Source organism: Biomphalaria glabrata, chromosome 1 (assembly GCF_947242115.1).
Source record: "Biomphalaria glabrata chromosome 1, xgBioGlab47.1, whole genome shotgun sequence".
Classification (NCBI taxonomy): domain Eukaryota; kingdom Metazoa; phylum Mollusca; class Gastropoda; family Planorbidae; genus Biomphalaria; species Biomphalaria glabrata.
Genome location: NC_074711.1, coordinates 32,209,842 through 32,234,307, shown reverse-complemented (window position 1 = coordinate 32,234,307; position 24,466 = coordinate 32,209,842). Strand labels below are relative to the sequence as shown.

Sequence of the window (24,466 nt, the reverse complement as noted above, 5' to 3'; positions counted from 1 at the left end):
AATAGTTTCATGAAAATGATTTCTATTCTCCACCAATGTAACTTCTTTTTAAAGTAAACCACAGAAAGTACAACCACAGAAAGTACAACCACAGAAAGTACAGATCAAACGAAAAGAAAACATGAAACGAAAGTAACTATCTAGTTCAACATTTCCGTTGTTTTGTTTTTCCGAGCCTACTCCCAGACATACTCTACATCTCCTAACATATATTCAAAGGCTTTCTCATGGAGAAGGAAGACCATAATGTGAAAATATCGCTAAGAACGGCAACTGTTACACAGAGATGGTACAGGAGTCTATATCCTCTGGGGTAGTCTCCCCTTATACGGATGTAGTACGAGACAAAATAGTCTGGGCTTTAGGTCCGCGGTTGGTTGGTGAAATATGACCTGGTGTGTGGCCAGAGGCGCTCCCAGAGATACTCTCCGTGTAATGGTAAAGTCTTGGACTCTTTGAACTCTAAGGAGAAACTTACTTCTAGAAAGTGCACTTTTGGCGGCCATGTTTTCATGCACATATTGGTATACGAGATGGGCTTGTAAGATACTTGAGACTCGTTTATAGCGTCATGAAGTTTGACAAGTTGTCTTTAGTACATACAAATACTCTGAACTCTGAGAAGTATTATTTCCGTTGAACCCTTTTTGTGCAACTAGCTGCCAATGTGTAATAGGCCTACTACATCAGAGAACAAGAATGATTTAAAAAATGTGTTTGTGTAAGGCAAGTTAAGATCACACTATTAGGCAAACCAATGTTTTGTTTTAAGAATAAGGCAACTGTGCAAAAGAAAAAAACAACTCTTTTCTGGCACATTGCTTAAAAATATCTCAGAAAAATGAATAATACATTCTTTTAAAAAGAACTATAGAGACCCGTCTGAATGTATGTAAAAACAACATCTGTTCCTTAAAGTTATCTTTGCTCCAGAGTATCAGTCGAGTAGGTTACACTTCATATGTGAAATAACAGCTTTTGAAAGCTACAGTTTTAACTAACATAAGATCTACGTGACATCAGAAATTAAGATTTAAGTCCTAAGGGAGGGCATGGTTCGAACCAGAGACGATCGAGACGACAGTCCGAAAATTATACCGCACGACCAGGCCTAACAATTTCTTGCTAAGTTCACTTAAGTTCCTCATCTATTTTACAGCATGTAATAGTTAACATTGTAAGAAATGATGGCACACAATGTCGTATTCGGCACTTATCTAGTTAAATTTGTCTAACATTTTACAGTTCAAAGTTATAATGTTAACAAATTACTAAATCATAAATTGTCGTTATTGCACTAATTGTATCAAAGATCAAAATGTAAACAAACGCCACGTGACAGAAAACTGACTTCTCTTAGTGCCATGATAGTCACGAAAGTGTTCACTGCCTATATTCTTAGGTACCGGTATATTTTAAAACCAATATAATTATAGCATCATTAACGTGTGCTTATGCCTGCATAAATTAACATAGTGACTTATTTCAATTAAAAAAAACATATGTTGAAGATAAAAATACCAAAAAGTCATTAAAAGCTGATGCACTTAATCCTTTTTGAGTAAAATATCTTTTCTTGATATTTAAATGTATTTTATATCCAGCACTTTTGATTATCATAAACATACATTAATGAGCTGTAATATCAGTATTCATACATTAAATGACGTTCCACAATTCTCTATTATACATTATACAATAGCCCAGTGCTATTTTTGCATACACTGATGGGTCGGCATCAATAGATTCTGGAAGAGCAGGCTATGGAGCCTACATCGACTTTCTTGGCTCTTACATAGTCAAAATCTTTGGACCATGTGGTAGTGTTTGCAGTTTTGATGCGGAGACCATGGCAGTCTGTGAAGCCTTAAAAGTCATTGACTCTCAACTCGGCGAGGGACATTTGAGGGCAACACAGATTGTTGTGGTCACTGACTCAAAATCTGTACTACAGGCTTTGCAAAGCCCCGGACCATGGCTCCCCAATATCAACACTATCATCATGGCTTCACATAACATTAAACAACGCTATGGCACCCCTGTAATTATGCAGTGGGTACCGAGTCACATAGGTGTGACTGGCAACAATATTGCAGATTCTTTGGCCCACCAGGGAGGGCAAATTCCACCCACTGATGAGGCTGTAAGCTTTCATCAAGCCCTGGCTATAATACAAAAAACAGAAATGGAAAAGTGGTTTGAGTGCTGGGACAAGTCCCAAAAAGCCCGTGGAGTGCAGGCCACTGTCCTGTTGGCTCATATTTCTCGCGGCTGTGGCCAAACTTTTATTCACGGTGCCCCCGCTGCGAGGAAGAAGAGGAAACCGTGCCTCATATTCTGTTTGACTGCCCCAGACTTGCTGATCTCCGTCTCGACAGGTCTGGGAAACCCAAAATTCTCGACCTGTATGGCGACATTTATGCACTACGCAAGACAGCAGGGTTTCTGTCCAGGGCTTTTGCAAGAGAGGATTTGAGCCTCTCAAGCCTTCACTCTAATGGAGTTTGATGATGATGATGATGATGATGATGATGATTATACATGTTGTTTAGAGACTAAGGACAGAAAGTTCACATTTCTCTGAAGAATACATTTAACGTTTCTCTGCTCAGGGCAAACCTTTTCGGAGCCGAATCAGTACACTAGATGTTAATGGAGCTTACATTTAGAGATATGTTGTACAGTCAGGATTTCAAAGTGAGTGAAAATTGTGACCAATACAACATCAAATTAAAAGAAATGAAAGATCAAATACCAAAAGTAGTTCATGAAATTAATGTCGTATTTACTTCCCCGAATCTCCGAAGAGTGATGGACATTACTGTTGACACTTGAGTCAGGTCAATTATTAAACAAAAATCATACTCTAAGTTCCCATGGACCCGTGCCATTTCGTAACTGCCCACTTTTGAGTAGTGGACTATTACAGTTTAATTTTCACTAATGCTGCTAACGCCGTACATTCGCTAGATTACATTCGTGGCTGACGATTCAGTGATAGAAACGCTGGGTGTCTGTATGAAGAGCTTCAGGCGATAACCCAGAAATGTTGCCTGAAAGCTGCACTTAAATGGATGCTTCGAAATGCCGCCAAGAACTCTCTTAGTGTCATCAATTATTAATCTTGTCCCCTAGTGCGCACTTAAAAGGTCACTGAATGGGGGGGGGGTCTTTTTTTTTCGTCTTCATCCAAGAGTAAGGGAGTGGGGATAGTGGTGGTAGACTGTGACATCTCAGGTCAGCCCACTTAACATAGAAGTCAGACAGACTATTCCAGTTACATGGCCTTAGAGTGGAAGTTCTCGTGACTTTTGTTCATGCATCCTCTACGTCTAGCATAGCCTATATAAGGATGTATTTGAATATTTGCTCATAGACATCATCAAAGGACAAACTGTATTCTCTTGACATTTGTTTTCATGATTGTTTCAAGGCTAAAGCAGACTATCGCCAATGTACTCTGTTTTGTTCTGCCTTTTCTTCTTTTGTTTGCTACTGCACATATCGACAGTGTTGAGAAGGGGATGTTTTTATTGGAGCGTTTATAAAGAATAACACTAAAAGCTATTTCCATATTAAAAGCGAAATGACCCACTAGTTAGGTCACGGTGTCAAGCTAAACTTTCAATGTAATTGAAGACAAAGGATCTACTAATTATTTGGTCATTTTACTGAAACCTATTTTCACTATTTTCACTCAAGTAACGATGATCTACCATTTCTTTGTACTGGTAGAAATTAGATTACTTAGTAGAATATGATGTACAATTCTACTGTATCATTTAAGTATGTAAATATTACAGTATTTAGGATATAATTAGGCCTGTCTAGGAACTTATGACGAACATAAACATATGTAAACTGTAAGAAGCAAAACAAGTTTACGTCGTGACTGAAGACCACACAATAGAAATAATGATTAGCTATATTATAGGCTCTGTACCTCCAGCGAGCTATGGTACCATGGAGAATCATCATTGTAAGATAATAGAAAAAAAATGTATTAAATAATAAGCTCTCTCTCCTAGATCAAACTAGTCCACTTCAAGACGTGTCAATGTACATGTGGTGACTTGGTGAATCTTGAATGCTGTGCCAACATAAATCCATTTTCTTGTAGCTTTTCTCTTTTCAATGTTGTGTTGGCGACGTCGAGACACTTTTTGCACCAATAAATTATTGATTCCAACGAATTGATTGTGCCAGGAATTCACACACAAACAAACGTCTTCAAAAGTTTTTTAGATGGTTAAAAAAAAACGTTCCTTTTAGAAAACTTGTTTGATGTTGAATAAATCAGTTAGTACTTTGTAGAATCAAGTCCAACAGCCTACAATGGCCTACATTATACTTTTGTTAGGGGCATTACGTAAAGTTCGAAGTCTGTAAGTGTAATCGATATGGTAACCTTGCTTACTAGACAACACACTTGAAAGGAAAGAAACTGTATTTCCAGACAGCTATTGTATATGACAATACTATAAAAAAAATAAAGTGGTGATGTATGCTCCCTGACTGTAGAAGCAGAACTGATCAAAGACACAATGGATGTCGGTAAAAGTAATACAAGAAATATTAAAAGGGGAGACAAATCTATGAAGATCTTTGTATTATATAAAGAGACTATGAGTTCTCACGAAGGACGCGAGACGCACATATGAGGCGCAGTACATGAAAAGAAAACTTTAAAAAATATCCTTAAGATAACTAATTTATCTGAATTTGATGTTTCGAATTAAGCAGATGGCAACTGGGTTTGCGAAGTCATATGAAACACTGCACTCATCCTTAATGTTCGGACCTGAAGACATTTTTAGCGGCCCCCGAAAGGGGAAAAGACGCTATTAGTTTTGTGTGAAATGTCTGTCCGTCTGACCGTCTGTCCGTCCGTCCCGTTTAGATCTCGTAAACTAGAAAAGATATTGAAAATCCGACATCACAATATTTTAGACCATTCAAAGTTCTGATGCAACGGCTACTTTTTTTTTTCTGAAAGCGAAAAATCTAATTTTTAAAATCAGTTATGCAAGCAGTTTTTTAAAAAGAAAAAAAGCTAATTAGTATACATTATAAGTTAGACCTAATTTAAAACGAATAGTAATCTTGTAAATTTCATTTTCGTAAGCTTTTGCTTTAATGCCAGTTTTTTTTTTTTTTTTTTTTTTTAAACTTAGCATTCGAATAAGAGATTGGGCCTTTTCAAAACAATTACATCAATTATAAGACTTCAGTTAGGCCAGGAGAGGCGCGGTAGCTGAGCGGTAAAGCGCTTGGCTTCTGAACCGTGGGCCCCGGGTTCGAATCCTGGTGAAGACTGGGATTTTTAACTTCGGAATCCTTAGGCGCCTCTGAGTCCACCCAGCTCCAATGGGTACCTGATATTAGTTGGGGAAAAGTAAAGGCGGTTGGTCGTTGTGCTGGCTACATGACACCCTCATTAACCGTAGGCCACAAAAACAGATGAACTTTACATCATCTGCCCTATAGACCACAAAGTCTGAAAGGGGAACTAGTTAGGCCAGGTTCACATCTAACTTTGCATTCACTTGCACCTATCCTTTGATCTGCTGTACCGTTGGGGCACTACACAAGATCTGTCAACCTTCTTTCTCCATTCTTATCTCTCATTTGTCTTTGATATAATTTCATTTGGATGTTCTTTCTGAAAATATTGAAGCCTGCCTGGGTGGACCACTTCGGGGGCCGATTTTGAGTTTGTGTTTCCACACAAACTGTCTTTGTAATCTTGTTTTTTTTATGAAGTTAGAGGCGATTAGGAAAGAATGTCAAAACTTAGACAAGTGATTTATGAATATTGTCATTAAGGCTTGACAGTAACTGTTAGTGAGTAGAATGTGGTGAATTGAAGGATCACATATAGAAAAACTTTACAAGACATACTTTAAGGAGTCAAAATATCCTTACACTTGTTGGACATGTGTGGAGAACTAAACATAAGTTGGTAGAGGGATGGTCAGTGTTTTGGTAGAGAGATGGTCAGTGTGTTGGTAGAGATATGGTCAATGTGTTGATAGAGAGATGGTCAGTGTGTTGGTAGAGAGATGGTCAGTGTGTTGATAGAGAGATGGTTGTCGTGCGCGCGTGAAGTTTTCTTTTTGTGTTTAATATTTGTGTTTGAGTGTATAGGAAGTAGTTTGTATTAGGTGCGTTTTGTTGTCTAGCATGTTGTGTATGTGTATGTTTACATCATCCTTAGTTCCCGCAGTAGAGAGAGAGAGCTTCTTGTGTTAGCTGGTTTTCTGTTTCCCTGTTTTAACGGGTGTTAGGCTTGGGGCTATGGGAAAAGTGACGCCTTTACGCCCTTGGTCCCGTATCGTTAACTATCGTTGTTGGAGGTGTATGAAGTTGATGTTCTGTAGGGCGCCGAGATGGAGTGTGCGTGTGTAAGGTGTGTTATTACTATTTAAACAATTAGTAATGTCCTGTTCACCACCATGAAGTTGATACATATGAAAATATCTTGTTACTTTACAATTATCATATTATGAAATATTGTTCATTTTGAAGAATTGTTGTTTAAATCGATGATGTTTTAGTTTTATCTTAGCTTCGATGACATTCATTCGTTGTACAATTCATTTGGTGGTTCATATGCTAGTATTCTTTGTTTTGGTTTACACTGTTCAGATGGTGGGGAGCCCGTGAGCCTATAGCATACCCTAGTTAACCTGAAGACCCACCCTGACAATGGTCAGTGTGTTGGTAGAGAGATAGGGTCAGTGTGTTATAGAGATATGGTCAGTGTGTTATAGAGAGATGGTCAGTGCGTTTGGTAAAGAGATGGTCAGTGCGTTGGCGTTGGCAGAGAGACTACTGGGATAAATAGCTAGTAGGACACCAAGTAAATTAATTTCATCTAACAAGCAATATTTTAAAAATTCTTTAAAAAAACAAAAAACAAAGCTTATCTAAAGGAGAAGAACTCCGTCCTTAATACTATATCTACCAATAATGTAGAAGTTATTTCCCCTATTCGATATCAAACAAAAATAATTAAATACCAATAATTAATTGACTAATTGAGTATTATTGTTTATTGATTCATGTATTGTTAGGTACAATAAATAATTGTCTAAAGTATCAACTTGATCGGAGAAAGGGAGAAATAGCGTTCACAATATATTAAAAGGACTAAAGCCAACACATTTAGCCATATATGTGAATACTAAAGTACTTGTTGCTATTAAACAAAATAATGAGTTACCAGTAATTAATTTTCTAATTGGTTACTTTTTTATTGATTCATGTCAATGCATAATTGTGCGAAGTTTCAACTTAATTTGAGAGTCTGTGTGTGAGAGAACTAACGTGTAAGCACTTTTTATCAGACAGACAGAGTGAGTTTATATAAACTTTGTGTTCCGGTAAATACTCAGAATGTGCGAAGTGTTCCGTAACGGAAACAGTTTGGGAAACTCTGTTTTAACTTTCTCTCCTGATTGACAATACCTTCGTTGATTTGAGCCTATTAAATTATCGTAATTTTTAAGTTTGTAAACTTTAATTTGCGTTATATAAAAATGGGCCTGCATTTAGCTACACAAATTATAACATATTCTGATTAAAAGAAAACCATTATTGAAGTTTAATCATAAAAGTTAGTGAAGTACTTTTGGGAAAATGAATAATTACACCAGAATGTGGAAAATAATTACGGAGAAACAGAGTTAAAAAATAAAAATAAACACACAACATTAATTAGCTGAAGATCGTAATAAGACTCTAAATACAAACTGACAACTTCAAACCAATAAAACTGGAAATGAGATGAAGTAGTCCAAAACGCGAGTTGAAAGTATTTTTATCAGGCCTAAAAGAGTTAAATCTAGATTTTGATCAAGATTAGGAATCATACAATTAAAGTTTAATGAATAAGTATCATCAAAGTTCATTGAACTAAAGCAAACATTCTAAACAAATACTTTGCATCAGCATTCTCAGCCCCAGGAGACAAAGACATATTACTGAATTTGAACCAAGTAGACAACATAGAAGATATAGTAGTACAAGAAAATGGAATTCAAAAACTATTAGCCAACACCAAACCAAATAAAGCTTCTGGACCTGATGGTATTCCAGCTAGATTACTCAAAGAACTAAGTAATGAGCTAGCCCCAGTGTTCAAAATACTCTTTCAGGCTTCACTTAACCAGGGCAGAGTACCAAAGGACTGGAAAGAAGCTAATGTCACCCCCCTATTTAAAAAAGGAGAAAAATCTGACCCAGGAAACTACAGACCAGTATCACTTACCAGCATCACATGTAAAATCCTAGAACACATAATATGTAGCAACATCATAAACCACTTAGACAAACATAATGTCCTCACACCATACCAACATGGCTTTAGGAAATATAGATCATGTGAAACACAACTAATAGGACTAATTGATGATTTTTCAAAAGGTTTAGATAATAGTGAACAAATAGATGCTATCTTACTAGATTTTTCTAAGGCTTTTGACAAAGTTCACCACCATAGTTTGCTTAAAAAATTAAAATATTTCGGCATTAATGGTCCACTGCATCAGTGGATTAAAGACTTTCTGATAGGGAGAGAACAAACTGTAATAATAAATGGCTCTAAATCAACACCGATAACAGTAAACTCAGGTGTACCTCAAGGAACAGTCTTGGGTCCACTACTATTTTTAATTTACATAAATGATTTACCAAATTGCATTAGTTCAGGAACAAAAGTCAGATTATTTGCAGACGATTGCATAATATATAGAACAATAAAAACAACACAAGACACAGATATTTTACAAAGAGAATTAGATGAATTACAGAAATGGGAATCAAATTGGAGCATGTCTTTCCACCCAGAAAAATGTCAGTTGTTAAGAGTAACAAAAAAACTAAAACAAATTAATTCCACTTATCTTATTCATGGCAAACCAGTAACACAGACTAAAAACGCAAAATACCTAGGTGTTATAATAAATGAAAAACTGTCATGGAATCCACATATTGATGAAACTACACAAAAATCAAACAAAGCATTAGGATTTATTAAAAGAAATTTCTATAAATCAAATAAGAACATAAAACTAAAATGTTATTTAACCTTGGTTAGGCCAATAATAGAATATGCATCCTCTGTTTGGGACCCCTCAACTCAAGAAAACATTAAGAAACTAGAACAGACACAAAATAGAGCAGTGCGATTCATAACAAACGAATATTCACATTTGACTAGAGTAACACCTTTAGTAAAATCACTAAATTTAGAAAGCCTTCAGGACAGAAGGCTCAAAAGTAAAGTAGCAATCATACATAAAACACTGAACCATAATCTTCAAATACAAAAACAAAATTTAATAAAATACTCTGAAAGACACAAAGATAAAGGCACATTCCTCGTCCCATATGCTAGGACAAATTTGTACAAATACTCCTTCTTCCCTAGTGCTATTAGAGCATGGAATGGGTTGCCTGAGCTAGCCAGGAAAACCAGTGACTTGGCAGAATTTAAGTCATTGGTTAATATGCATGATTAAATGCATGACGCGTAGGACGTAATCATCTTCTTTTTTGAAGTAACGTCTGTATTATATAAGATAAGATAAGAGATGGAGTGTGCGTGTGTAAGGTGTGTTATTACTATTTAAACAATTAGTAATGTCCTGTTCACCACCATGAAGTTGATACATATGAAAATATCTTGTTACTTTACAATTATCATAGTATGAAATATTGTTCATTTTGAAGAATTGTTGTTTAAATCGATGATGTTTTAGTTTTATCTTAGCTTCGATGACATTCATTCGTTGTACAATTCATTTGGTGGTTCATATGCTAGTATTCTTTGTTTTGGTTTACACTGTTCAGATGGTGGGGAGCCCGTGAGCCTATAGCATACCCTAGTTAACCTGAAAACCCACCCTGACAATGGTCAGTGTGTTGGTAGAGAGATAGGGTCAGTGTGTTATAGAGATATGGTCAGTGTGTTATAGAGAGATGGTCAGTGCGTTGGTAAAGAGATGGTCAGTGCGTTGGCGTTGGCAGAGAGACTACTGGGATAAATAGCTAGTAGGACACCAAGTAAATTAATTTCATCTAACAAGCAATATTTTAAAAATTCTTTAAAAAAACAAAAAACAAAGCTTATCTAAAGGAGAAGAACTCCGTCCTTAATACTATATCTACCAATAATGTAGAAGTTATTTCCCCTATTCGATATCAAACAAAAATAATTAAATACCAATAATTAATTGACTAATTGAGTATTATTGTTTATTGATTCATGTATTGTTAGGTACAATAAATAATTGTCTAAAGTATCAACTTGATCGGAGAAAGGGAGAAATAGCGTTCACAATATATTAAAAGGACTAAAGCCAACAAATTTAGCCATATATGTGAATACTAAAGTACTTGTTGCTATTAAACAAAATAATGAATTACCAGTAATTAATTTTCTAATTGGTTACTTTTTTATTGATTCATGTCAATGCATAATTGTGCGAAGTTTCAACTTAATTTGAGAGTCTGTGTGAGAGAACTAACGTGTAAGCACTTTTTATCAGACAGACAGAGTGAGTTTATATAAACTTTGTGTTCCGGTAAATACTCAGAATGTGCGAAGTGTTCCGTAACGGAAACAGTTTGGGAAACTCTGTTTTAACTTTCTCTCCTGATTGACAATACCTTCGTTGATTTGAGCCTATTAAATTATCGTAATTTTTAAGTTTGTAAACTTTAATTTGCGTTATATAAAAATGGGCCTGCATTTAGCTACACAAATTATAACATATTCTGATTAAAAGAAAACCATTATTGAAGTTTAATCATAAAAGTTAGTGAAGTACTTTTGGGAAAATGAATAATTACACCAGAATGTGGAAAATAATTACGGAGAAACAGAGTTAAAGAATAAAAACAAACACACAACATTAATTAGCTGAAGATCGTAATAAGAATCTAAATACAAACTGACAACTTCAAACCAATAAAACTGGACATGAGATGAAGTAGTCCAAAACGCGAGTTGAAAGTAATTTTATCAGGCCTAAAAGAGTTCAATCTAGATTTTGATCAAGATTAGGAATCATACAATTAAAGTTTAATGAATAAGTATCATCAAAGTTCATTGAACTATTACAAAAAACCAAGTAATTTTTGTTTGTTTTCCCATTGTTACAATGGAATTGTGTGATGAAAAGGTTTGGGTATTTTACTAAAGTTAAATCTGATGACACAATGCATAATTATCAGATGAAGATCTTTGCTTGGGTGATTACATAACGAAATAGAATAATTTAATCCGAAATCCTAAGACAAATGAACACACACTGAAGCAATAATTTGCTTTACAATTCAAATTCATAAATAGATTCACAAAAGTAGACTGAACATAAAGCTAGAAACTTATGAACTGAATGAGGCCTGAAGGAAACGTGTCTCGTCTATTTATAGTTTTTCAAATGGAAAGCTCCAACAGCGGAGACTTAAAAAAAATATCTCCCCTTTATTATTACTCTTCTGTGGAGAAACTCGTAGCTACCAGATGCCTGACTGTAAAAAATTGTACAAATATTTCTGCCCCCCCCCCTCCCCCTCGTGTACAACATGTGACACAAGAAAATAAACAAAAAATGCCCACCCTCTTTATGCCTATGTTTATACAATTTTTGAAAGGGTCTACCATATTGTGCTCAAGTGCTGCATATAAAATAAAAAGGTGCCTACCTTCTTAGTGGTCAGGTGCTGCATATAAAATAAAAAGGTGCCTACCTTCTTAGTGGTCAGGTGCTGCATATAAAATAAAAAGTGCCTACCTTCTTAGTGGTCAGGTGCTGCATATAAAATAAAAAGTGCCTACCTTCTTAGTGGTCAGGTGCTGCATATAAAATAAAAAGTGCCTACCTTCTTAGTGGTCTGGTGCTGCATATAAAATAAAAAGTGCCTACCTTCTTAGTGGTCAGGTGCTGCATATAAAATAAAAAGGTGCCTACCTTCTTTGTGCCCAGGTGCTGTATAGAACATGGTAGAAGCGCTCGGCCACCTTCTCGAACTGTGATGTTGCTGTTTGTGTTGACAAATACAGGCTCCATAGGCACATTGGTGTAGCTCTCCAGGAACTCTGGAAGTACGGAGATACCTGTAAGCAGACAAACATTAGCGCCGCGTTATCTTTGGCTTAAGAATAGCCGGAAGCAATTTAAGATTTAATTGTTTGAGTATCCACATTTTACTTTGAGGATTCCTTCCCTAACTTGTTTTGGGACAGTTTCAAAACTTTTGGTTGATATTCTTTGCTATTTGAAGTGCCAAAACAAAACAAATAAAGTCATCTACCCATGTTTTCCTTTTTGTTTTCCTTTTCCTTAAGAGTGGTCGAGAGGCTAAGTACGCTTGAAATTGGCTTGGCTACTTATGAAAGGGGCTCGAAGTTCAACACCCGACTCGAGCAGAGTTGTGTTTACTTAGCGCCTAAAGACAGCACGGAAAATCTACTCCCAGATACCCCGACCCTTCCTCACCGATCCACAAAGGAGAATGGATCATAGAGAATGATTTAATCATGAAAGTAACGCTATATAAAAGCTATAATAATAATCATTAACTCGCCCGGTCAGATAATGTTTAAAAGACAGTTGAAAATAGGTCACAGTGCACTTATTTGGTTTCCATCAATGTTACAAAAACAACAACAACATTATACTCATGAGTCTTTCACAGACCTGACCCTTTGCTTGATGTGCATCTAAGGTGTGTAAGGAGACGCTTTATTACTGCAGAACTCATCTGTCCCAGGAGATCAGCTAATGTCCACGCTACATGTTCATTAAAGAAATGACCACATTAATTTGACCAAGTAAGTTTTGATCCCAGAGCAATCAATTTGGTCTCGACTAATGCTCGTTAGCTTTAACACTGTAGTAGCTCGAGTGAACTCTTTGTTGGACCTCACGTCTCAAAAGCTAGCCATACACCAAGACCAGTACAATAAAATGTGTGGACCTCACGTCTCAAAAGCTAGCCATACATCAAGACCAGTACAATAAAATGTGTGGACCTCCATCAGTAGGGCCGGATTTAAAGGGGAGCAAGGCGCGTATACTGCCCTGGGTTTACAAATAGAGATAATACAAATTTGTCGAACCAGAAACGTTGACGGTATATTTTGGTTATATTTGTTCATTTTTTGCCGACACTGCTTTAAATATGTCAGCTAGCAACACTGTCGTAGTTAAGACGTGTAGTGAGCTCGTAATATATAAAAATGTAGCTACTGATTTACGTCATTTCTGCCTTACCCTCTTCAAACTTTAACTAAAATATGCAAAATAAATACGGTTTTTAAAAAAAAGCAGAAAAAAAGAGTTTAATCTATAAGTACTCTATTTATTTCTTCTAAAATCCGGCATGCTTTTAGATATAAATATTGTTATTAATAAGTGGATTTTTTAAAAGCTTTTGAAGAAATGTAAGGGCCTCCGAAAAGCTTCTACCAAATTCTTTAATTTTCTTCAAGACAGTAGAAAAGAACAATTACATGTGTAAGTAAAAAGTGCATGTGATTGAAAGATGTTGTGGAGCTAGATGTACGTGGAAAAGACAAACAAAAAAAAAAAATTACATCCTTGGAAAAAAAAAAAGGTTGACAGCAAATCTCGAGGAATGAAAATGAAAACTCGAGACTGAAACAAAAGATTTTTTTTTTTAAATCCTCACCTTCGACATACGGAACACAAAAACAAAAAAATCTCAACATTTGAGACGCCCATGTGTAAAGTTTTATCAGCGCGAAGACCCGAGAGTTTCATTCCATAGCCACTAATAGATTTCTGAAGGCTGCCACCTACATTGAGATGTCTGGTGCTAGAAGGGTGATAACTTTCGCCCTCAATGCCCGTCGGGGATTTAAACGATTTTATTCATGCGGAATAGTTTTTAATGACATATGTTTTGTGCAGATAAGTTGAAGAGTTTCCTCAAGATGTTCTTGTCACTGTCAGCGGCAAGCTAGTCTGACGTCTTTAGAATGGAGTCCTTTTGTTTTTGACATTTTATAACATAATGAACTAAAAAAAAATAAATTGTATTTGGTATGGAAACAGTATAACATTTTTGAAGGCTTTCCTGTTTTTCTATACATAAAATATGAATTATTTCTTTCTCTCTCTCTCTCTCTCTCTCTCTCAACTATCTATCTATCTATCTATCTATCTATCTATCTATCTATCTTCCTATCTATCTATCTATCTATCCATCTATCTATCTATCTATCTATCTATCTATCTATCTATCTATCTTTCTATCTATCTATCTATCTATCTATCTATCTATCTATCTATCTATCTATCAAGAACTTCCACTTTTGCTATGGATCAGAAAAGTATTGTTATAAATGAGTTATTCTAGATTTCACTAACGTAAACCTTTTGAACTCAAACAAGAGCTTGAAGGTTTGGAAAAACAAATCTTGTTCAACTAAGTTCAAACTTGAACAAATTCAGTTGTAACTAGACTTTTATACACATCAAGCTTGCCTGTTCATAGTAAAGTTGAGTGAAACTAGACCAAAAATAATTGTTCCAAAACATGCACACTTTTTGCTTGGCTTTGAATTATCGTCTAAATTCTTTTTTCATCAAATGACCGTTATTGTGCTGGAGAGTTACGTTAGGTCGTCATTTTCATTTCTATAGAAATGCCTAAAAAAACATAAAAAAAAAAAAAAAAACAAGTTTACTTAGAGAGAAAAAAAAAGTATACTTCTGCCAACTAGGTCAAGCTGAGATGTGAGTGGGTGTAGGATTACAAAATGGCCACAGCTGGGACATAACAGTATCAATAGAATCATTTGTTTGAGATCATGTTCTCTTATTCGTCCTACCAAGTATTTGGATTTAATCCTCTTTGCTATGGCAGCTGAGGAATGCGTGTGTCATGAATATATCACTATGTAATGTACTGCCTCTTTCCGCGCGCACACACACACACACACTCACATTAGGCACGAATACATATATAAGGCAATGATGTACAATGCATTATACATTTATTGCATCCGTTTGGGCGGTCATGCTAGTCAAACTGCATCGGGAAATCCCAAAGGAAATTTCTGTTCCTTTGTAAGAGTGCAGAGTTCAAAAGTCAGAACCACACAAGCGCACAGAACCAAACAAGCGCACAGAACCACACAAGCGCACAGAACCACACAAGTGCACAGAACCACACAAGCGCACAGAACCACACAAGTGCACAGAACCAAACAAGTGCACAGAACCACACAAGTGCACAGAACCACACAAGTGCACAGAACCACACAAGCGCACAGAACCACACAAGCGCACAGAACCACACAAGTGCACAGAACCACACAAGCGCACAGAACCACACAAGTGCACAGAACCACACAAGCGCACAGAACCACACAAGCGCACAGAACCACACAAGCGCACAGAACCACACAAGTGCACAGAACCACACAAGTGCACAGAACCACACAAGTGCACAGAACCACACAAGCGCACAGAACCACACAAGCGCACAGAACCACACAAGCGCACAGAACCACACAAGCGCACAGAACCACACAAGTGCACAGAACCACACAAGCGCACAGAACCACACAAGCGCACAGAACCACACAAGCGCACAGAACCACACAAGCGCACAGAACCACACAAGTGCACAGAACCACACAAGCGCACAGAACCACACAAGTGCACAGAACCACACAAGCGCACAGAACCAAACAAGCGCACAGAACCACACAAGTGCACAGAACCACACAAGCGCACAGAACCACACAAGTGCACAGAACCACACAAGTGCACAGAACCACACAAGTGCACAGAACCACACAAGCGCACAGAACCACACAAGCGCACAGAACCACACAAGTGCACAGAACCACACAAGCGCACAGAACCAAACAAGCGCACAGAATCACACAAGCGCACAGAACCACACACACACACGCGATAAATCTGAAGACTGAAAGCGCTGTGCTCTACACATGCGCACACAACATAGACGTTAGACACATCGCAGTCAACTTGTAAACATTGACAAACTCATTTAGACATTGAAAGAGGAACATGTTTCGTTTGAGTCGGAAAATAAAGGGGTACAATAGAACAAGAAAAAACGTAAACATTTATTTGTGTTTAAACACCAAAACTTATATTGAGTGTCATTGTATCAAAAAGTTTGGATCAGTCATGTCATTACATTTGTCATAGATCTAGGCTAAAAATAATAAATCTATGCGATTAGAAATATTTTTACTAATTGTTTTTTGTTTAGCGTAATTTCATGCTTTTAGCTTTCTCACTACGCTGTGATCCTATCACTTGTCGTTCTCTCTCCATCTCCAGTATTCTTTCTTTCCCCCTCTCAATCTTTCCCCCTCTCAATCTTTCCCCTTCTCAATCTTTCCCCCTCTCAATCTTTCCCACTCTCAATCTTTCCCCCTCTCTTCTTTTTTTCCGACCTCTCTTTCACTCGGTCTTCCTTCTTCACTCGCACTATCCTTCTCTCTCCATCTTTCTAAACCTCCTGCTCTCTTCTTCTTTCTATACCTCCTGCTCTCTTCTTCTTTCTATACCTCCTGCTCTCTTCTTCTTTCTATATCCTTCTCTCTCAAGCACTTCCTCTCTGCATCTTTTCCTCTCTCTCTCATCTCTGTATATCTCCCCATCTCTCTCATCTCCCCACCTCTCTGTCTTTCCTTTTCTCATTCTTTCACTCTATGTATCCCTCTCTTCAACTTTCCCTCTCTCTTTCTCTCTCTCTAACTCTCAAGTTTCTCTCTGTCCCTCTCTCTCCATCTCTGTGTCTCTCCATCTCTGTGTCTCTCCATCTCTCTCTCCATCTCTCCATCTTTTCCCCGCTCTCTCTCTTTTCTCTCTGTCTCTCACTGGCAGTCCCTACTAAGAGAACATGACTATAAACTAAAGATGTGTACCAACAGACTTTCCCCAACAACCAGGAAATGACGTTCCACACAAACTTGGCAGACACTCGACATTCTTGTTTGCTCACTTGCATAGAAATGATCGCCTAAATCCTCATGGAATTTTCTCTCTATAAGATAAAATTGTATTTCCACACATTTCGGGAATGAAATTATTAGACCTAGTGTCACGTGTTACAATTGTGTCAAGGCTGCACCACATATATAATTGTTTGTCGGCACGTTTGATTCGAGATCTCTTTACAAAGAAGACTAAATAATTCAGGGAATGTTATTTCAAACCAGAATTTAATTTGCCTTTCGTTACTGTATTTTTTTGTAGTTTTAACTCACAGAAGAATTTGGGACGGTCCATACGTTTTAAGCTTGATGATGAATCTAATTTTTTTGTGGAGATTTTATTTTAAAAATCTATGTGTGTTTATTTTTTATTATTTGAATTCGTATTATAATTGGTATTGGCTCCTCATCAAATCAAATATACATTAGGTAATAGACTCGTGATTGGACTCTAAGTACAGAATCTTACCCACTACCAGAGTCCTACCTCATCAAATCAAATATACATTTGGTAATGGACTCGTGATTGGACTCTAAGTACAGAATCTTACCCACTACCAGAGTCCTACCTACGGACACTTTCTGTGATCATTATACCGAAATACACACTTATGGAGATACAGAAATTTGTTCTAATCTTCCAATACTACGACGGTAGATCTGTCAAACAAAAGAGGTGTTTGAGTGAAATGAAATTAATAGATGTAATAGAAAACACATATAATAAACGTCATTGTCTCTCGCAGTCCGTACCAACTGTAAAATTGGAAGTAGAATAAAAAGAGCACAGCGGACAGATAGAAAAGTCCTGAACTTCGCCATGATCTTTAAAGTAATCTGAGTCTCTAAACAATTTAAATGGAGTGAAGCCTTTAGTTGGATTAAATTTTGGGTCTTATTAAAAAAAAACAAAAAACAAGAACCATTATAAAAATTAACCAATTAATTCACTTAATAGTGGTATTTCGATAATTTTATTTGACAACAAAAAGGGTAATAATCTTACAATATTTGGATATTTGGCTGTAAATGTTGAGTTATTTTTCTTAATACGCTTTACTTTTTAAAAAAGCATTTTTAATTTTTTGCTTGTTTCTGTCCAGAGCATATGTTAATATGTTAATAGTCACGTGATATACTTGACTATTTCTTCATCTTGGAAGACAATGTCGTGTCAGTGGTCTAGATAGTTTGGTCACAGAAATGGAATCATTCATCACACAAAAGACCAGATATCAAGCCTAGTCACATGAACCCATGTTATCATTGACCATGCCAATTCTTTGGAAGAACCTTCAGAACCTCTGAATCAGACTGAATTTTTTGTATGCTCAAAATGAAAGAGACTCTGCAACACGCATGACCCAAGTTCAACCATTAAGTGAGCAGATGTAGACTTGAAGAATGGTTTGAAATGTTTTCTTTAGTCAACGCTTACATTTTCTGGATCTCACTCTGTCCTCTCAATCTCTCTCTCTCTCTCACTCTCTCTCTCTGTCTGACTGATATGTAGTGAGTGTGTTTCTATATGTGACGGTGTCAAGAGGGCAGCGATTAGCTGCGAATGATGCAACATAGGTGGCACTGTCGTCATTTGGTTTTGGTTAGTACAGACGGCTCTAGAACGTGAGACTGAAAGGTTGTGTTATTGTAGTGAGTTAGATTGTGTGAAGAAAAATTATAATTAAAGTCTAATGCATCAATTTAATTTACATCAACGTGATTTTTCTCTCTATTATAATGAAAGTAATATTTAGTATTGTTCCCAAGATATTTAACTTATTTAAAGTGTTATTAATTAAGATATATTACGCCTACAACGCCATCCAGCAGTTTGGTGCTACAAGTCAACGACCGGTAACAACACACACTCATTATCTCTCTCTCTCTCTCTCTCTAGCATGTGGGAAAAACTAGCTAACTAGCTATTTCGCCTTCTCTAACAACCTAACTTTAATTTTCACAGTTCATTTTTTCTCGCTTTTTTTTTCTTCTTTCCTCGTGGTGTCGTATCCGTTAATTGTAAAAAAAAAGTTTATCAGTCTAGAAAACACATTCTATTGCTCAACAAAGCACGACTTTTTGGCTCGGTGGACGTTTTCATGTCGATGTTTTGGCGCTAAATATTGCATATATATCAGATGTGGCGTATACAAATTTAAATACGTCTTTCAAAAGATTTGTACGTCAAAATGTCAACTTGATCCGATATTGGGTGTGGGAAAAAATACGTGAACACATTTTTTTGACCAGACAGACAGAGTCGTTAAAAACAAACCAGTCACTCGAACATATTAAAATGAAGTCATTTAGATCAACTTTAAACCCAAGATTCGGACGTTTGTTTTTGTTTTGTATGTCTTTTTCTAATCTAATTATATAATTTATTATTATTTTTATTATTATAATTATTATATAATTTGTACGTATAGAGCTTTTTTGTCCCCAAAGATGTTCAATTTAGTTTATATCGTCAATGCTCGTTAAATTTTTAATTGTCGAGACGGTTTCAATGTTTTTCAAATAACGATTCTGACCAACTATCTCTCTCAGAGTCCAGTAAAAGAGTAAAACTCTAAATTTAGCCCTAGCATTACAATAACAAACACGCTTTGTAACACTTAAAGTACACTTGAAAAAAGTGTCCACAATAATTAGTAACAATCTTTGCCTATACATCCATGTGTGTTCATGAAAATACTGAAGCTACGTCATTTAATATAAACAAAAAAAAATTATAAAATATATTTTAACAACAACAAAAACACAACAAAGCGTTTCTAAAGGCAAAGAACTCCGCCCATAAAACTATATCTACCAATAATGTACAAGTTATTTCCCTTATTCGATATCAAACAAAATAATTATTTACCAATAAATAATTGACTAATTGTGGTTTAGTTGTTTGTTGTTTTGTTTGTTTATAGATTCATGTTTTGTTAGGTACAATAAATAATTGCAGTATCAACTTGATCGAAGAATGCGTGAGGGAGAAATAGCGTTAACAATTATTTAAGGGGGACTAAACCCAACAACTTTAGCCATATCTGTGGATACTGAAAGATTAGTTTCCCCTGTTGGTATCAAACAAAATAGTAAATTACCAGTAATTAATTGACTAATGTGTTGTTGTTGTTGTTTTTTTTGTATTCATGCTTTTTTTCCTTCCCTTGTCTAGACCTCTTGGGAAAAGTGGAGGGAGGTAGAAAGAAGGGATTGTCTGGTTCAATGTTACCGTGATCATTAATAATTAATAAAAATCATTAATTACCAATAGTTAATTAACAAATTAACTTTTTCATTGATTCCTGTTTTGTCAGGTACAAGATATAATTGTGCAAAATGTCAACTTGATCCGAGATTGGGTGTGGGAAAAAATACGTGTCAAACTTTTTACGGGATAAACAGAGTCGTAAACAACAAAACATTCACTCGAACATATTAAAATGAAGTCATTTAGATCAACTTAAAACCAAAGTAAATGTTTACTAATTTATTATGGCAATGATGAAACCACTAACGAATCACGTGAATGTTATCCTCAGAAGTCGTCCATTCTTCCTCATACACATTTATACATAGTCACTTCCCCCCCCTTCCCCAAACCGTCTATTCAACTGGAAGTATTTATCCCCCTTGAGCTACGAGTACCACAAAGACGGTGAAAGTGACAATTTAAAATTGCCGTCTGGCAATTCAAACACAATCCCAAGCCCAGAGCAAATACTGAGTACACCGTGGCCAGTAACTCACTGTTGGAAGCCCCAGCAGTGCCGATAATATTGTGGGGGGAAATGATGAACTTTGATGTCAAATAGTTTCAGACTGTATAAAAGTTAAACTAAGTACGAAGACTTTCAGAATCAAATGATTATGTTGAAGTGGAGATCTAATTATGTAACAATTATATGTAGTGGATATGTTATGGGATGGTAGAAGCTAGATGAGGATATGTGATAGCACAGGCTACATGTAAATACAGTAACGAATATGTGATGGTAGAAATAGATGAGGATATGTAATGGTTGAAGCTATTTTTGTAAATATGATGGTAGAAGCTAGTTGTGTAAATATGATGGTAGAAGCTAGTTGTGTAAATATGATGGTAGAAGCTAGTTGTGTAAATGGGATGGTAGAAGCTAGTTGTGTAAATATGATGGTAGAAGCTAGTTGTGTAAATGGGATGGTAGAAGCTAGTTGTGTAAATGTGATGGTAGAAGCTAGTTGTGTAAATGTGATGGTTGAAACTAGTTGTGTAAATGTGATGGTAGAAGCTAGTTGTGTAAATGGGATGGTAGAAGCTAGTTGTGTAAATATGATGGTAGAAGCTAGTTGTGTAAATGGGATGGTAGAAGCTAGTTGTGTAAATATGATGGTAGAAGCTAGTTGTGTAAATATGATGGTAGAAGCTAGTTGTGTAAATGTGATGGTAGAAGCTAGTTGTGTAAATGTGATGGTAGAAGCTAGTTGTGTAAATGTGATGGTAGAAGCTAGTTGTGTAAATGTGATGGTTGAAACTAGTTGTGTAAATGTGATGGTAGAAGCTAGTTGTGTAAATGTGATGGTAGAAGCTAGTTGAGGATACATGATTGTAGACGCTTGATTAAGGTGCACGTGTGTGATGGTTGAGGCTACATGTGGATATAGTATGATGGTTGCCAGATGTAGGTAGAGTAGATTGGATGAGTGATGTCAAGATGTAGCTGTGGATGTGTGTGATGGTCGATGTTAGATGAAGGTATAGTGAAAGAGCATATGATGGCAATGGCTAGATGCAAGTTCTTGGTAGAGTTGTGCATAAGTATATAGGAAATAGAAGCATAGATTGAGACTACTGCCAGCGGGTGATAATGTTAGAAAGAAATGAACGATTACTTTGGATGTGTGCAATTAAAGCGTAAGACTGATGGGAAAAAAGGAAGAAGAGAAAAGTTTAGACATAAGAGAAGTGTAGACATTGTTAAAAGAGACCATCTAAAAAGATAGGTGAGAGAAGTGTAGACATTGTTAAAAGATAAGATCTAGGAAGATAGATAAGAGAAGTGTAGACATTGTTAAAAGAAACCATCTAGGAAGATAGGTAAGAGAAATGTAGACTTGTAGTTAGAAGATGTTGACAACTTGTAAGCCTAGAAAGAAGATTTCATGCTATCTGGTTAAGCCAGGTCTTTGTTTTGAGCTTCAATCTTCATCTATTTGTTTTATACGAACTCTTTCCTTCTATCCTTCCTTTGCTCCGTTGATTAATTTGAGAACAAAAATCACATTGCAATAGGTTTTTAAAAAAATCTTTCCGGCTAAAACTCTGTAATTAGCACAAGAATTTTTATGTAATGAATATAAAAAATGTATAAGAAAAAACCATGAATCATACAAAAAATTAGATGAGAAAAAAACAACAAAAAGAAAATGACGAAACTGGACAAATGCGAAATGGTTGTGTTGGACAGTAAACACACGATGGCCTTAGAAATGAAACTATATTTTTTTACATCAGTTATCGTTGCTACATGCTACAGTACAAAAAATTGAGTTGATTGTAGCAGGCAATTTCTCGTTCATTTCTAGCGCATCTATGTTTGCTTAGCTCCACTTAGTTATTTCTTGGCCAGTGATTTTGTTTTGTGCAAGTCGAATACTTGGTTGTTTTTTTCTGTTTGTTGAAATGTTTTTCTAACACAAGAGAGATGTCATCATTTCTTGTAACTAGATCTAAATCTCGCACAAACTGTGTATTTGCACAGATAATCAACTTGCAAATTGAGATATAGATGTATGCACAGAATTGAGATGTTCTATGATATATATAATGTGATACTCCGGGTGCTAATTATCTAGATGGTATAGATGTAGTCCTGTTGAGTCCCACCATTCGTCACTATACAATCGATAGTGAAATCAAAATTTCAAATGCGCATTCAGTTTTGTGATGTCAAAGTGTCAGATGACATGACTAAACTAACAAAGCGAGGGTCGCTAATAAATAGTTAATTTTGTACAATTGTGTTTAATATCCAATACTTCAGAAACATTACAAGTACGACTTTCTTTTTTTTTATTTTATAAAGCGTTTTAATTTTTTGTCTTAAAACATGTTTTTTATGTATTTTTGTTACATTTACGGATTTAAAAAAATGTTTTAAAGTTCCTTTCACCGAGTCTATTATGCCAAGGCTGTAGATTTCCTGAAGCTCATCTGCCTGAAATCAATGACATCTTTGAAATGCTAAGATGTATGTTACCCCGTTCATTCCCCCTTCCCTCGGCACGAATCTTCCTTTAGCTCACAACCTTGTCAGACTCAGTGGCAGGTAGCCTGGGGGGGGGGGGGGGGGAGTTTGTTATGTTTTTCAGTGTCTATACATGTATGCATTGAGATGTATGTGTGTTTGAAATTAGGAATATAGACGTATGTATGTGTGTGTGTGTTTCAAAGAGGAATATAGGGTATGTATGTATGTGTGTTTTTAATTAGGAATAGAGACCTTTGTATGTAGGGTTATGTGTCCTTGAAATTAGGAATAGAGACGTTTGTATGTAGGCCTATGTGTCTTTGAAATTAGGAATATAGATGTATGTATGAATGTGTCTTTGAACTTAGAAACTCTGTTGAACTTTGATTTCTTATAGAGGTTAAGAGGTCAGAGATCGGCGCTTTGCTGAAACGTTTGAAAACTCTATAGACTCCAACTAAAATACAACTGGATCATTTAATCACATCCGGTTTAATTACTTCTTGTTCTATTGCCCGGTTGCCCATACCATGGCAAAGCCAGAGTCAGAATCTCAAAAGGAAGACTTTTTTACTTCCACAAAGTATAGCCGTAATGTCTTGTTTGGGGGGGGGGGGGGATTGCCGGTACCGTCAGATATTCGTGCTGAAAATGTCGACACTTGTCATCTACCTGCATAGTGCCGCTTCTAAATTGTGTGAAAACAAAACCCCCACTATCTTTGCGATCTCGTGTTTTTGTGTTTTATGAATGTTGCATGTTGGGTAAAAGTAAAACTAAGTCTAACACACAATGTGTCTATGCCAAAACGTACATTGCGCAGCAACAATTGTACCAAGGTTAGAGAGGAGAAGATAGGAATGGGGAAACAAAAAAGATGATGCAACGGTTTGAAACATATTCAGGTTTTGTCACATGTTAGCAAGCATTTTTACAGTGAGAGAGAGACAGACATAGAGAGAGATGGAGAGAGAAAGAGAGAGAGAGAGAACGAGCAAGAGAAAGACATCTTCTGAAGTTAGTTGGCACTCTGGTAGATCTTATAACGATCTCGTTCTCCTGACGTTGCCTGCCAGTGACATGCTGTACATACCACATTTCTGCTCCTATTTAATTATCACTTAACAAGACTCAAGTGCCATTCAACCTAAACAGAACCTCAGCTCAACGCCTGAGAAAACTTGTAACTTTTCTACTAGTATATTCTTCCAAGTTT

General features: G+C 36.3%; 1 protein-coding gene across 5 annotated transcripts in view; it reads right to left on the bottom strand.

Annotated features, from left to right (window-relative positions):
* LOC106071779 (zwei Ig domain protein zig-8-like) overlaps positions 1-24,466 on the bottom strand; it is a 247,733-nt gene that overhangs the window by 43,636 nt on the left and 179,631 nt on the right. For all 5 annotated transcript variants that reach the window (XM_056032684.1, XM_056032693.1, XM_056032674.1 and 2 more), the window contains one exon: positions 11,982-12,127. In XM_056032684.1, the coding sequence (XP_055888659.1) occupies positions 11,982-12,127 (146 nt within the window). The remainder of the gene's footprint in view (positions 1-11,981; positions 12,128-24,466) is intronic.